The sequence below is a fragment of the Capra hircus genome, chromosome 24 (genome assembly GCF_001704415.2).
Source record: "Capra hircus breed San Clemente chromosome 24, ASM170441v1, whole genome shotgun sequence".
NCBI classification, from domain to species: Eukaryota; Metazoa; Chordata; class Mammalia; order Artiodactyla; family Bovidae; genus Capra; species Capra hircus.
In genome coordinates this window covers 46,571,549-46,587,901 of record NC_030831.1, presented here as the reverse complement: position 1 = coordinate 46,587,901, position 16,353 = coordinate 46,571,549, and the positions used below count along the sequence as shown (strand labels likewise).

General features: G+C 43.8%; 1 protein-coding gene across 1 annotated transcript in view; it reads left to right on the top strand.

Moving 5' to 3' along the window:
* Positions 1–16,353, top strand: part of LOXHD1 (lipoxygenase homology domains 1) — a 198,479-nt gene that overhangs the window by 41,582 nt on the left and 140,544 nt on the right. Inside the window, exons 6-7 of the mRNA XM_018039819.1 lie at positions 5,459–5,607; positions 15,495–15,618. Of these exons, the coding sequence (XP_017895308.1) occupies positions 5,459–5,607; positions 15,495–15,618 (273 nt within the window). The remainder of the gene's footprint in view (positions 1–5,458; positions 5,608–15,494; positions 15,619–16,353) is intronic.

Sequence of the window (16,353 nt, the reverse complement as noted above, 5' to 3'; positions counted from 1 at the left end):
TCTTGCATTGGCAGGCAGGCTCTTTACATTGAGCCACATGGGAAGCCCCCTATGACAAATATAGGAAGCAGAAATATAGGAACTGAAAATGCAGTTACTAAATACAAACACTTAGAAATTGTTGAATAGATAATTAGTGAACTGTAGAAAAATATAAACAAAATATGCAGATGTGACAGAAACATAAAGGGTTGAAAAATACCAGTAAGAGGTCATGAGATGTGGAGGAGGGAATACGCCCTGGTATGTTGAACAAGCGTTTTGGAAACAGAATGAACAGAATAGGCGAGAGGAAATATTTGAGGAGATAATGGCTGATCACATTTTTTTCAGAATTAAGCAAAGATATGAATCTTCAGATTAAAGTAACAAAAGACATTGACCAGAATAAACAAGAACAGATCTTCATTTAAATACATTGTAGTGACACCAAAGGCCAAGAGAAAGATCTTAGACGTAACCAGATTTGGTGGCTTATCTTCTGTAGAAACAATTAGATTGATAGCAAATTCTTAGCAGCAGTCTGTAGAGGATATAAGTTCATAGGATAATATTTTCAATCCTCTGGGAATTCCCTGGGTTCCAGTAGTTAGGACTCCATGCCCTTACTGCCGAGGGCCTGGGTTCAATCCCTGGTCAGGGAACTAAGATTCCACAGTCTCCCAAGCTGTATGGTGTAGCCAAACCTAGAATTCTATACTCAACTATTCCAGAATGAGGGCAAAATTAATGGACTTCCAAGCAAACAAAGAGAAATAAGACTTCCCACTCAAAGGCACATGCTTAAACATGAGTTTTTCATTGACACATGCTTAAACTCCTGAAGAATATACTTTAAGAAAAGAAAATTGTACCCAGAAGAAATGTGTGAGATGCAAGAAATAAAGGTGAGCCAAACAATGATTATTATGTAACAAATCTAAGGAAGCGTTAACTGTACAAAATGATAATATTAATAACTATTATCAAGATATGAGAAAATATGAACCCTAAACACTAAAACACAGTGATATTTGAGAAAGAAAGGATATAATAAGAATTAAAGCATAACTTGGTTGCAGTCCATTTGCTGACCCCAGGGAATAATTAACTTTAGACTTTGATACATCAAGTATGCAGATTAAAATTGTAAAAGTAAGCACCCCAAAGAGAAATGCATAAGTTCTAAACCAGGAGCGGAAATGAAAGGGGATAAAGACTCAATCAATCCAATAGAAGTCAGGAAATGAAGAAAGGAAATGCATGCTAATAGCAAAAAGTAAGATAAATGTGTAAATAATACAATAAATAGAAATAAGCTAATTCATCCACCTAAGAATAAATGTTCTCATATTAAATTAAAAGAAATAAAATCCAGCTTAAATATATGATACATAAATTTCGGAGAATATGTAAAATGAAATTAAGTATACCAGGAACATATTGTCTACAGGAAAGAAGCTGGTGTAGCTACATTAATATCCATCAAATTAAACTTTCAGACAAAATGCTTCATTAGAAATAAGTATCAGAATGAAAAAAAGAGCAATTAACCTGGAAGACAGGATAATTCTGAACTTGTATAGATTTAGCAACATATTTTCAATACATGTGATGCAAAAAGTAATAGAATTCTTGGAGAAACTTGACAAGTACATAATCATAGTGGAAGATTTTAATACAATGCTCTCAGTAATTGATAAGTCAAATAGATAAAAATTTAGTATGGTTGCAGATTTTAACAATGGTTAATAACCTTGGTCTAATAGAAGTATGTAGATTCCTAAATCCAGTGGGTAGAGAATATACATTCTTTTCAATCACATAAAGACAAGTGTAAATGAATCAATAACATAGAGACAACATTCTCTGATCATAAATCAATAAAATTAGAAGAAACTCCAACCTTTTACCCCATTTAGAAACAAAATTTAATTTTCAAAAAAATGAATGATCATCTATAAAATCCAGGAGAATTGAAAAAATCATTAGAATCATGAGAAGGTTTAATAAAGGTGCTGGATATGATTAATACAAAAATATTAATAAAACAGTAAGCAAACATATTATTTAAAAATATATGATTTATACTAGCATTTGGTATCTAAAAAAACTCTGGAAAAAATAAAAACTTCTACTTAAGAACATGCAAGAATACCTTAAAAATGGAAAAATATATTATGCTCATGGATGAGAAAAGACTTAAACTCAGTAATGTCCAAATTTCTCGTTATTCTATAAATGCAATGCAGTTTCAGTCAAATTCCCAAAAGGCAATATTCCACAGCTTAAGCTGCTATTAAATTCATGTCCACATAGGGCTAAGTATTGCCAGGACAATTTTGAATAATGAAAATAATATTGACAATATTAATAATATGAGGATATTAACCCTCCAAATACTAAAATATTCAAATCCCCCCAAACTACAACAGAGTGATATGTATAGAAGGATAAACAAATAAACCAACAGAATAAAGAGTCTAGAAATACACAGAGAGTGGCACTATAAATCTGAGCAGAAAAGATGAAATATTCAATTGCTGGTGTTGAAACAGTTGTCTAACCATGTGAGAAGAGATAAAAGTCAATCTTTTTACCTTTCACCACACACAAAAATAAGTTCCAGATGGGCTAGAGATTTAAATGTGAAAAAGCAAACTATGACTTTTTAGAAGAAACTTTAAGAGCGTGTCTTTTAAAAATCTCAGTTTAGGATAGAGTTTCTTAAACAATTCACTAAGAGCACAAACAACAAAGGGAATTATTGATAAAGTCTATTAAAACAAGAACAAGTCTGTATGAAAAAAGGAAAGACAAAGACAAAGGAAAGGAAAGACCATAGACAAAGGAAAGACAATAGAAAAATATAATAAAGTATATGAACAGAAAAACCATGCACAAGCAAAGCCAGAATGGCCAACATTATATGAACCAATCTCAAAATATATGTATATATACGAATATCTTTCAGTCTTTTCAAATAGTCAAAGAATGCAAGTTAAAACCGTAATAAGACACCATTGTACACACATGAAACAGAAGTTTAAATATATGTGTTAACAATGATTATGGGAGCTCTCAAAGGCTGCTGGTGATAATTGATGTAGTACAACCATCTCTGAAGGTGATTTTGCAATTGCTAATACGCTGAAGATGAGCGCATCTCAATATCCAGAAACTCTGTAGGTGTCCAGTCAGATCAGTTCTTAAAATGCACGGCAGAAGGTCAGTACTAGAGAGTCCATTTCAGTGCTGCTTACAATAGCAATCAAATAGAAACAACCCAGATGTGAAAGAATGAACACATAATCGTGTTTTCTTCATTCAGTGACTGTTATACAGCAGTTGGATGAATTTGGTTACTAGCATCAACAGAATAATCTCAAAGGAGTGATATTAACTTAAGAAAAGTAAGTTGCACAAGGGTGTTTGATGATAGCATGATGGTAACGCGAGCAACAGTAGGAATCCCAGCCCCTAACATGGCCCCTGCCTACCACACTCTGGGCACTGCCCTGAGGGCTTTGCACGCATTCATTCAGTTAATCCTTGAAACAGCTCCTATGAGGTGGGGTCCCTATCATTCCCACAGTACAGACAAGGAACTCAAGACAGAACGATGTTCACTATGATGTTATTTATGTGAAATTCTAAAACATGCAAAAATAGTATATGTTCTTACAAACAAAAATTCACGAAAATAATGGATGCCAGTTGATGATACTGTTTGCTTGTGGCAGGGTGTGGCAGGTGAAGGGAGGGACTATGAGGCTTTAGACCTACCTGTTATATTTAATTTCCTTTAAAAAACAGAAAGGCCTAAGTTAATTAAACAAAATGTTAATATCTGTTATACCTCTTATGGGCTTCCCTGGTGGTTCAGAGGTTAAAGCGTCTGCCTGCAATGAAGGAGACCTGGGTCCGATCCCTGGGTCAGGAAGATCCCCTGGAGAAGGAAACGGCAACCCACTCCAGTATTCTTGCCTGGAGAATCCCATGGATGGAGGAGCCTGGTGAGCTACAGTCCATGGGGTCACAAAGAGTCGGACATGACTGAGAGACTTCACTTTCACATCTCTTATATCTGAATGGGGGGTACATGGATGTCTAATATTTTCTATATGTGTGAGTTGTGGCGATCTAAAATTTAGAAAAATTTAAGGAATCAACTTTTAGAAAAGAAAGAAAACAGGATGGATAAGCAAAACTCTGGTGCTTAGATGGGCTGGTAAGGGTTAACATGACTGGTAGACTTGGGAAAGCTGGAAGGAACAGGTTGGCTCAAGCCCTAACTATGTGCTTAACACCTGTGTGACTTTTGGCGAGTTGTTTCACTTCTCCAAGTCTCAGTTTCATCAGCTGCAAGACAAAGTTAATAACACTTCCCTCTTAGATTGTGACAAGGGAGTAAGTGAGGGGGAAAAAAAAAGTTAATCATGCAGCAGAGTCTGGTGATAGTTATCGTAGCCATTTTCCAGAGGAGGCAAGCCTAAGGCAGCCTGCCGGCTGATGTCAGGGTCCCAGCCACAGCCTGTAGACCAATGACCATGGTTGTGCTCTTTGTTCAGGAAAAGCAGCTTTTCCTTGTTCAGGTAAAGCAAGGCAGGGCCTCAGGTCCAGGGACTGGGGTGCAAGTGGGTTTGCTAGGGTGGGGACCCTGGGCTAAGGCAGAACTCAAACCCAGTTATGGGTCCTGGGCACAGGCCACACACAAGGTGAGCCTTGGCCTTGACTGGCAGCTGGAGGGATTTAAGAAGCCTATAAGTCAAGGCTACGGTATTTCCTGTGGTCATATTTGGATGTGAGAGTTGGACTGTGAAGAATGCTGAGAGCCGAAGAATTGAGCTTTTGAACTGTGGTGTTGGAGAAGACTCTTGAGAGTCCCTTGGACTGCAAGGAGATCCAACCTGTCCATTCTGAAGGAGATCAGCCTTGGGATTTCTTTGGAAGGAATGATGCTAAAGCTGAAACTCCAGTACTTTGGCCACCTCATGCAAAGAGTTGACTCATTGGAAAAGACTCTGATGCTGGGAGGGATTGTGGGCAGGAGGAGAAGGGGATGACAGAGGATGAGATGGCTGGATGGCATCACAGACTCGATGGACTGAGTCTGAGTGAACTCCGAGAGTTGGTGATGGACAGGGAGGCCTGGCGTGCTGCAATTCATGGGGTTGCAAAGAGTCGGACACGACTGAGTGACTGAACTGAACTGAACTGAACTGATAGGTCTCGGGGTGAAGTTACCCTTTTAAAAAAATTAATAAACTCTATTCTTTAGAGTAGTTTTAGGGTCACAGCCAAATCGACTGGAAGTACAGAAAGTGTCCACATACCGCCTGTCCCCACCCACAGCCTCCCACATGGTGACTTTTGAGACCATTCTGCAGTGGGCGGCCCATTAAAGTTTGGAGCCGGTTCTCTCTCCTTCTCTGGTCTCCTTTGTATGAATAACTGTCTTGTGTGTCTGTGCATATAGGTGAGCGTAGGCTGGAAAATGAAAAGGACAACTTTGAAAAGGGGGCTGAAGACAAGTTCATGTTGGATGCCCCTGACCTGGGGCAGCTCATGAAGATCAATGTTGGCCACAACAACAAGGGGGCGTCTGCGGGCTGGTTCCTGTCCAAGGTGGGTTCAGCTGCCTGTCTGTGGTCCCTTGGCCTGGGAAGGGGGAGTTCTGGCTCCTCAGAGGTTGTACTTCAGACCTAGATTCCCTCTTTAGGTCCATCAGCCTCCACCCTTCTACCTAAGCCCCTGGCCAGCCATGCTGCTCTTCCCATAGCCTCCAGGCCTTGCCTGGGCTATCTATCGCCTTCCCAGAAGGATGGCTTCTCTCATCTGCATCCATCCAGGGTGTTCCCTCCTGCAGGGCTCTGTCACTAAGCCTTCCCTGACTCTGGCCTCCAGAACCTCTCCCTCCCAAGAGTGTCTATAACTCTGCTGGCTTATAGGATTCATTTCACCTTAATCATAAGCTACCTTGTGACTTATCTTGGGTCATTGCTTTGTACCTCAAACTTCTGGATCTCAGGTCCTCAAAATTTCATCTACCCAGGACAAAGTTAAGAGTCAAGAAGAAAGCAAAAAGGCTTCTGAGAAGCTGAGATATATCTGGCTCAAAGTTCACAAGAAGAGCTTATGCCCCAGGTACTACCTTGCCCTACCCTGATTTTGAAGGCAAGACTGCTCAGAATCTCACTCAGTCTAATGCTTGCTTATAATCCCTTCTAGCAAACTTGCTACCCATAATTTTAAACCTATACAGCAGAAAATTAGAGGTAAAAAGAGACACTGAAATTGGTGGGGTTATTGAGAAATGTAATGGAAAGTCAGAGAAGACAGAAAAAGTCAAAAGAATATTGAATGATCATGGAAGTCTGGGGTCATTTAGAAAATGGGCTACTAGCCTTGGCGTGTGTTTTCCTTAGTCATGAGGCTATCCACATCTCTCAGCTCATCCCAGAACGACAGGAAAAAATGGATGTGTAACATATTTTGAAAAATATTTTGAAAAGGTCTTACTGCTTAAAAACATAACACCCTTGGATTTAAAATAATCTGACTACTGAGAATGAGGCTGTCTGATAGTTGAGGTTTTGTTACTCCTTAATTTCGTATACCATGCTGTGGCAGTTAGGAACGTGCTTGACTGCAAAGATCCGAAACTGAGGTGCAATCAAGGGCATATTTTTCTCATCTCATGTGAAATCCAGATGTGGCCAACTCAGAGCTGGTGCAGCAGCTTCCTGAGACCTGCTGTCTCGCTGAGTCACCATCCTCAGCACAGTGGCTTTCATTTGCCAACTTGTCTCACGATCACATGTTGGCTGTTGAACCTCTAGGCGTCTTATCTGTGTTCCAGGCAGGAAAAAATGGGAAGACCAAAGGGGAAGGACTTTTTGTTGTGCATGCCTTGCCTTGTTTTGAGAGAAACATAACCCTCTTTGGAACCTCTGCCTGTGTCGTGGGGCCACCCTAGCTGTTCTGGAAATTGGGACTTCAAGTAGGTTTTCCAGCCGTTATGGCAGAAGTAGGCTAAGAAGGTGATTGGAAAGGGTGTTGAGTAAGAATCCTTGAGTGTTTGCCACATGTCTGTCTGTAACTAGCCTGAAAGTTCCTTGAGGGTACCTCCCCAGCTCTTGGCATGGGACAAGGTGCTGAATCAGCAAAGCAAGGAATGGCCAAGTTTTTTTTGGAAAGAGAGGGCTTCCTGGCTGTAAGAGCAGCCAGCCTGATGCTGAATAGGGTTCCCAGAGGTTAAGTGGAGCTGCTGCTTGGATTGGAGAAGAAATGGGGCAGGAGTCCAGAACCTAGAGAGCCAATATCCAAGCAGAAGTGTGCCTCAGCACAGAGGAGGCAGTGTGCTTTATGACCTCAGCCAGAATGGGGCACAGGGAGACACCTTGAAGCCCAGTCCCTTCATTCTGGGAAAGAAGATTGTTAAAGTGAAAACGCAGGAGTAGCTGAGGGAGCTGCAAAGAGCACCCGAGGGCCTGAGGGTGACCTTGACATAGTAGTTGCAGCTGTACCTCGTGAGGTCAGGTTCCTTCTTGGTCATCTGGACCCTCACCCCGTGTGCTTTCTGAAGCTTTGTGAAGGAGGTGGCTCACACACTGAAACATGTCCTTTTGTTATCTTCGTGCTCAAAGGAAAGGGAAGTATGGCAAGGTGCGAGATATAGGGTAAGAACACTTTTCCCTTCAAATGCTGAAAATCTTGTTCCATTACCTTTTGAAATTTGACATGGAAGCCACAAAGACTTTTGTTTCTTCCTGGACGGCCTCTTTTGAGGGTTTTTTGTTTCAACTGTAGGATTCTTTCTTATATTTATAATTTAAAAGTCTTGCCAGATAATGTCTAGGAGTAAGGTCTTTGTTAGTTCATTCATCTTCCCTTACCCCCTCTCCCTTCCCCTTCCTTCCTTCCCTCCTTCCTTTGTTTTTAAAAGAAAAGTGAAGTCGCTCAGTTGTGTCCGACTCTTTGGGATCCCGTGGACTGTAGGCTGCCAGGCTCCTCTGTCCATGGCATTTCCCAGGCAAGAATACTGGAGTGGGTTGCTATTTCCTTCTCCAGGGGATCTTCCTGACCCAGGGATCGAACTTGGGTCTCCCGCATTACAGGCAGACTCTTTATCATCTGAGGCACCAGGGAATCTTGTTTTTAACTTCCCTGTAACACGATGAGACTTTTCTATGATGCCTAGGATATTTTTTGTTTGTTTGTTTATAGCTCAGATAAGAGATCTAGTAAATATACCAAGAGATCAGAAAATATACTAGATTCTTGCTTGGATGGCTTTATTCTGCTCTTTTCTTCAGGAAACAATTTTCCATTTGCTGGATCTCCACTCTCTATTTTCAAAAGCTCTCAGCTTCCCTTTTATTCTTTTCATCTCCATTTCCTTTCCACTCCATAAGAACTTGTCAAATTCCCTCCCACCTTATTATTGACTTGCTTTTTCATACCACCAGTTCCATTTCTTTCTCCTATAAATATGCATTTTAATTCTGAATGTTTCTTCAAATTATTTTTTCTTGTCACAAAAGTAATATATGTATTCATTGTAAAAAGTTTAGGAAATACAAATAAGCAAAAATAAAATAATCTGAACTGCCATAATTTTACCACCCAAAGGTAACTAGTGTTCATGTTTTCATATATATCCTCCAGGCATTTTTCTGTGAATTAATACACATATGTCATTTAAAATAATGGGGTCATAATAAGCACAATGTCTTACAAACTGCTTTGTCTTCATTTTCAAGTGTAATGTACATATTTCCTCATGCTATTTAAATAGAATAATATTGATATTTCACAATACAGTTTTTAATGACTATAATACTTCACTACCCAGATATACCATGAAGTATTAAACCAATTCCTGTTTGTTGAACATTTCAATCTTTTCCCTCAAACTTATTGAGGAAATAAACTGTGCTATGACAGACATTCTCATAGCTTATCTGCATACATATTTATGATTACTTCCTACAATTAATTCCTAGGAGACACTTCAAGGTCATGCAGAATTGTAAGAACACTGATGAATTTGCTGCTATACAGTTTTGCTTTCCTTGATACGTTTCCTCATGTGATCTCGTTCTCTTTTCATATCATCTTACTGCCTTTTTGCTGCAGCCCCGCCTATCCTTAAAGATGTTCACTCTTATTTCATAAAGACTGTATTTTGTTGCACTCTATTAAGCAAATCAGTTTCTTGTGGGGCTTCCCTGGTGGCTCAGATGGTAATGAATCCGCCTGCAATGAGGGAGACCTGAGTTCAGTCCCTAGCTTGGGAAGATCCCCTGGAGGAGGGCATGGCAACTCACTCCAGTATTCTTGCCCAGAGAATCCCCATGGACAGAGGAGCCTGGTAGGCTACAGTCCATGGGGTCACAAAGAGTCAGACACAACTGAGTGATTAAGCACAGTTTCTTGTCTTCTTTTTCTATATCCTTTATTCAGTCCTTTCCAGATATCTGCTTTTCTTTTCATTCTTCAAAATGATTTTTCCTTCTTCCCTCTCTCCTTCCTTCCTTTGCTTCTTTTTCTCTTCTTTATGTTTGCTACTCAGACACTGTTTTAAACCAGAAGCCAAGCAGGTTACTTTCAGCATGAGATTGGTTATTCTCTTTGGGGCCAGCATTATGTGTAGGGGTGAGTTCAGGGCCTGGCAGGCAGGTCCCCAAGGGGAGTGTGCCTCCAAATGTTCGCTGGCTTCTGAAGAACTCCTAACAGTCTGTTCCTCTAACTTAAGCCAAACCGAAATAATCCTTGGGAATAAGACATAAAAATAATTCTAGTATTTTGTAGGTCAGAGCACCTGGATTTACTAGGTATTTTCTTGAAGGAGGACTTCTGGTGAGGAAGGAAGAAGAGGATTTTAGGTCCCAGGCAGAGTGAGTGTAACCTGGAAACCAGAGGCGACCTCTCATCACTGTGACTATACAGTGCGTGGCCAGCCCTAGCCTCCCGCCTCCCCATGGAGACTGCCTGTCCATGCTGCCCTTCCTCACCTCACCTCCACAGAGACACCAGTTAAAGTGCTGTTAGATTGTCTGCATTTCCACATTCGACAGTTCTACAGCAGGTAGAAGTGGCCTGGTCGGTTGCCTTGGACACCACATGGCAGCTGCTCCTGTGGTATTTCCATGCGGGGGCTTGGAAGGATAAATCTGACAGCCTTCACAGGTCACCTCCCTCCTCTTCTTCGTTAGTCAGTTGTCCATGTGTGTTCCTCAGCCCCCTGTTCTTCATTCCTTCCCCGAGGCTGGCATCTCCCTCCCACAGTCTTCACACATGACTTGGGTCCCCACGTCTGCTTAGTCCACCAGTTGTGACTAATTCAGATGATCAGTTCAGCTCAACCACCAGCTCCAAAGAACAAGAGTCACAAGATGGAACATCACCCTGCCAGTGGGCCTTGCCTTTGGCCCATCTGCTTCAGGAGAGGATTTGCCTGAGATCCTACGGCTCTTTGGGGCAGGGATGGGACCTGTCCCCAATCCTCTGGACTCCAAGTCTGGCTTCTCTCCACTGTGCCATGCGTTAGAAAACCCAGAATTGAGTAGGTCCCTTGCCACATGCCTTAGGGAGCAAGTTCAGCCAGTACCACTGGCTCTGACAGGAAGTGGAGACAGAGACTCATGGAGCAGATTTCAGGGACCTCAAGAAACTTGACGTGGCCTCATGTCACCAATTTATACTTGACATTCAACAAACATTTACTGCATGACTATCACATCCTAGGCCCTATGTTATGGATGACTGTTACAATGGACATGGTTCTGCCTCTAAAAGAGATAAGACAAGTTTCTGGATACTTACAGTAACGTAGGTTATTTATTGTAAGGCAGGTTACTTACTGTAACCTTATATCCCAAAACTTTAGGGAAAGCCCAGCTTTCAGTGAATGAACATTCTGTCCTAAGGGTCCCACAACTGTTGATCAATCCAAATGTCCTGGTTTATAAATCAGAAAACAGAATCACCCCAACTTTAATACAAAGCTGGATGAGGCAAGTGTCTTTCATGAGGTACAAACAAATGTTGGAGTGAGCAGCACCTGACTGGGTGTCAGAGGAGGTTCCAGGGAGGGTCTGTTGGAGCTGGGCCATGAACACGGGCAGGGCTTTGCCAGGTAGGGCAGGGAGGAGGAGGACAGATGAGGGGCAGCTGCAAGGTGGCACTGGAATACTGAATAACTCAGGGCCAGGGCACAGTGCTCAGAGAACTGAGGAAGCATGTCAGGGGGTAGCTGAGGGCAGGACCACCACGGGCATGATCAGAAGAAGCCACTGAAGGTCTTTATTGAGTGAGGCAGCCTGGGGCGGTAATCAAGGAGTGGGAACGTGGACGGGCTCAGAAGAGAGGAGTGAAAGGCAGAGGAAGGGGTGAGAGCACTGGGGGCGAAGCCATTCACATGCTGTCGCCTGCAGTTACTCGTTCGTGGCATGTTACATAGCAATCGGCACAGTATTTCAGTGTGATGAATGAAGCCCAGAGCTCGGGGGACAGCAGGAGGCCACCAACCCCTCTTCCTTTGCTGAGCTTCAATTTCCCTCGTAGACCATTCCCTCTTTCTTCCATGAGCCCAGGTCTCCCCGACTAACCCCTGGAAGCTGAGATTTATTTCCAGGTGGGTTTGTAAGCTCCAAAGTCTTCACCTTTATTTTTTTCTCCTGTGTCAAAACCTACCTGTCCCTTGCCCTATGATCTAGGAATTAGAAATGTAAACCACAGTTCAATAGTGGTTCTGGGGAGAGATCTGGTGGCCCGGTGGCTAAGAATCTGCCTTGTAATGGGGAGGATGCAGGTTTGATCCCTGTTTGGAACGAAGATCCCACATACCTTGGGGAAACTGACCCCTTGTGCTCCAAAGCCCCCACACCACGACTAGAGAGTCCATGTGTGGACATGAAGATCTCAAGTGCTGCAGCTAAGACGCAGTGCAACCAAAGAGAAAAAATAGTGGTTCTTGGAATGCGGCATGGTTGCTAATGAGTCAAGTGAAGGCCACCTTGACTGGATAACAGACATGCATTTTCAAAGGGAAGATTGGAAACACGGGTAGGTCTGGCATTTTCTGCTCTATGACTGGTGCAGGGAGGGAGCATTGTGGATCACCCAGCCTGTCTGCATCTCAGGCACCTTGGCATGTGGGCGGGAAGGAGAAGACCCTTCAGTTTACCTGGATTGCCCAGCATGTGGAGATTTTGTCTCTTCTGCCCGAAATGGGCCTTTTCTCCAACCTGGCTAAGTCAGGTTGGTGGAAGTTATTCCCCCGTCAAGGAGGGAGGGCTACTGTAGGTCATGGGTGACTCTCTACATCCATCTACAATGTGCTGATTCTAAGGCCAGCTCCATGTGCTCACACTGACACGTCTGACCCATGCAGGAGGAAATCAGGCCCCCAGGCCCTGGGTCGTGTAGGGGTGTCTGTGAACTGTTTGGAAAGATCCAGAAAGAAAGAAACCCTGCTTGTCAGCTTCATCTTTGGCTCCCGTTTTTTGTGGGTGGTTTATCCTCTTTGCTTCCTTTGTGGCTCAGATGGTAAAAAATCTGTCTGCAATGCGGGAGACCCAGGTTTGAACCCCGGGTTGGAAAGATGCCCTGGAGAAGGGAATTGCAATCCATTCCAGTATTCTTGCCTAGAGCATTCCATGGACAGAAGAGCCTGATGGGCTACAGTCCATGGGATCACAAAGAGTCAGACACAACTGAGTGACTACACTTACAGGCTTTCATGTTTTTATCCTCTTTGTGGCTTCCCAGGTGGCGCTAGTGGTAAAGAACCTGCCTGCTAATGCAGGAGACGTAAGAGACGTGGGTTCAAACCCTGAGTTGGGAAGATCCCCTGGAGGAGGGCATGGCGACCCACCCCAGTATTCTTGCCTGGAGAATCCTATCGACAGAGGAGCCTGGAGGGTCACACAGAGTCAGACACGACTGAAGTGACTTAGCACTATCTTCTTCTGGATTTTCGTAACGGGTGGTCTCATTGTAACTGCTGTGTCCCTGTTCTTGCAAGACAGAGTGGGCCCCTTTCTCTAGCTGCCATCTCGCCTCCCAAGGCTCACGACCCCTCGTTTCCCACTAGCTTCTTGGAAGGTCAGCCCCGCCTGTAGCCTTGTCTGCAGGTGGAGAATTTTCCTCCAGGAGGTGATGGTGCTTCTTTGCCATTAGGCTATTGCTTCTGTATCTCACACGCACTCCACGTGTGTGCTTCCATATCATTCATGGTGAGGTCGCTTCTGTCTTTCCAGGCTTATCTTACTGTTGTCTCTGCTAGAACAACAGCGGTCTGGAGGGAGCACCACCATTTCTTTCTGTTAGCAGAAACCACTCCTGAGCTGTCTTGAATTCTTAAAAGGAACATTATGAAACGCAGGCACGTGTGGGCAATCCATGTACTGAAGTGGGAAAGCTGTTTGTCCTTCCCCAGAGAGGCCCTCGGTAACGTCCCTTGAGCAACCAGGATCATGGGTCCCAGGCCATAGGACGCTTATCAGTAGAGGCCAGAATGCCTTTGGGAGAACCATCAGCCCCGCCTAGGGACAGACTTCCTGTGGAAGTGCTGGCATCAGTTCCTTCTATATCTCACTTCTCTACTTCCCACCACGCTCACCACTTGCTACCAGATATGTTCCAAAATGTTCTACCCTCCGGGAGCCAGCTTCCTCTAGCCTCATCCTGCAGACTAAATAATTGTCTACATTTTTCAATATATTGTGCTAGCCGAAAAGTTCATGATCGAAAAACCTGAACAAACTTTTTGGTCAGCTCAATATATCTGGAAGTTTTCTAGAACTATCCATGGGCTTTCATCCTTTCTACGCCAGTGTTTAAGTCTTGGCCTTCCTTTGTGATTTCATATTTTGGAAAGTCTAATTTTTAGAGTCTTGGCCGTTACTCAAATACTCATTCATATGTTGTCTCTTTCCTTTGTGGCTCAGCTGTGCAGCTAGTTTTACCCTATACAGGTGTTCAATGGCAACACATTCTGTTTTTCAGATTAGCTAAGCTTATTAAGCCAGGAATTTCCTTCAGACTCCAGGTCAGGAGAAGGCCCTTTTTTGATGGCATCTCTGTGAACTACGAGGGTGGCGGTCATTTGCTCTTGGAATCATGGCTGGCACTCCATTCTGTGAACATTTGAAGATAGAAATGGCCAATTGGTATATCTAGATTCATTAGTAGACTTGACAGCTTATCTGATAAACTAAGTCCTTTCTTTCTTCACCTTGCTTTTCCAAACTTGTGAAAGTCAGAGTGAAGCCAGTTAAGAGGTATAGCCCAGATTCTTGGCTCCCTAATCTCCCCAACTCGAATCCTGGGAGATAAAAGCAAAAGCAGAGAAATGCACAGATAGATGAATTGATAGAGGCTAGACTTTCTTCAGTGGCAGAACTCGCTCTGGAAAGACCACAGTGGTCACTAAGCATTCACCTCTGGAAGTACAGATACTTGATAAAATCAGCAAGCTCTGAAGGGTGACTCTTACCAACCAAACTACAAGGGGCTGATTTATAAACCTGAGCTTGAATGCCACTTTACTTGGGGAGAGAAGGCTGGTCACTGGCTCAGGCCACTGCTGCCCCTGGTGGGTAGTATCCTCAGGAGGCCCAGAAGTTTCCTTAATGAACACTGGGTTAGAACTAGGTGAGATGCCTTTAGGTAGGTCAAGACGTTCCCTGTTTCCACACTATAAGTACTTTGATCTTAGGAAGTGTGTTTTCCACTGAAAATCAGCCCTATTCTGTCAGGCAGCCCTGGGAACACTCACCCTGTCTGTCACCCTGCCTTCCCATTATGATGGGAGACTCGACCTGGTTATTGACGATCACAGTTGACAATCACACTTACCTTAGAGTGAGTTTTCAGTTGGGTGTTTCTGGGACATTTTGGGAGGGCCTCTCAGCATCTTGGTGAGCTTGAGAAGATACATTTATCTCAGCCTTGCTAACCTAGCTCACGTGTGAGTCTCCCCAGGGGCTTCATAGATGCCCAGATCCCCTACCGTCACTGTCCATGGCTGACATTTTCTGACCTGCTCACCAGATCCCAGGATTTGGTGTGCCAGAATCAGGGCATCTAGCTACCTTTATGTGGACTCTCCTTCTCAGTAAGAAGGCCAGAATCCCAAGCTTCAGCAGGTGAGGAAGGTGATCTTGGTGCTGTCTGCAAATCCAGGCTTGCAGTTCTGGTCCCTCAGTCTCATTGGGCATATCCTGCCAAGTTTCTTGCATTGCATTTTTAAATGGTCACCAGCAGAGGAGGGAACCAAAGCTCAGTAATTCAAGAAGGAGGTAACTCTCAGTCACGCCCGTGTGACTCTCAGTGCTTTGCAAGGTTTTCCTGACAACAGGTGTGTCCTTGTGATGAGCTCCCCTTGGGCCACTAAGAAGACGAGAACATATTCTTAGAGTTCACTCAAGCGATGGAAGACTGGATTCGGTCACCACGTGTGACTTCATGACACTTAATCTTCCTTCTCACTGTCTCTTTCCCAGATTGTCATTGAAGATATTGGAAACAAAAGAAAATATGATTTTCCTCTTAACCGCTGGCTGGCCTTGGATGAAGATGATGGCAAAATCCAGAGGGATATCTTAGTGGGTGGAGCTGAGACCACAGGTAGGACTGAAGAAAGGGGAGGTGCAAACTGGCTAATATTTCACTTTAGGGTGAAATAAGGGTCGGTGTTCTCATCTGTGGACCTAGAGGCTTTCAGTCCAGTGGGAAGCAGCCATGTCTTCAGACAACATTCTTCCTGCCCCTGAAAGTGCTCTCCGCTCCTCTGGGCTGGCATCTGGGCTCTGCTGACACCAGAGATGGGGAAGCACCCCTGAGGAGATGCTGACTTCCCAGGGAGAAGAAGGCATCCACAGGACGGAGCCAGGATGTGACCCTGTGTCCTTTTACGAGGATCTTGACTCACTCTTCCGTCCTCCTCCTATGAGTGCCTCTTACAAGCCAGGCTCTCTCTAGGCACCCATGTCATCTCTAGTCTTCACAGCACCCCTACAGTATGGAACAGTTGTTGTTCCCATTTCACAATAGAGGAAACTGAGTCACAAGTTGAGAGACCTGTTCAAGGTCACACACCTGGTAAGTGACAGATCCAGGATGTGGTCTGCCTCCTAAATCTCTACCCTGTATGAGTTCCATGGACAGCTTGAAACTCCCAGCACGGAAGTTCAGAGGTGTTCCGGAAGATGGATGTTGGTGAATGCACACAGCTGAGAATGTGCCCTGGGGCAGGCCCTCCCACGGCTCCCGCTGCACTGAGGACGGGTCTAAGTTCTGGGGTACAGGACAAAAATTGCCCACGGCTGGGCTCCAGCTGACTGTTTCAGCAGCATCTTTCAA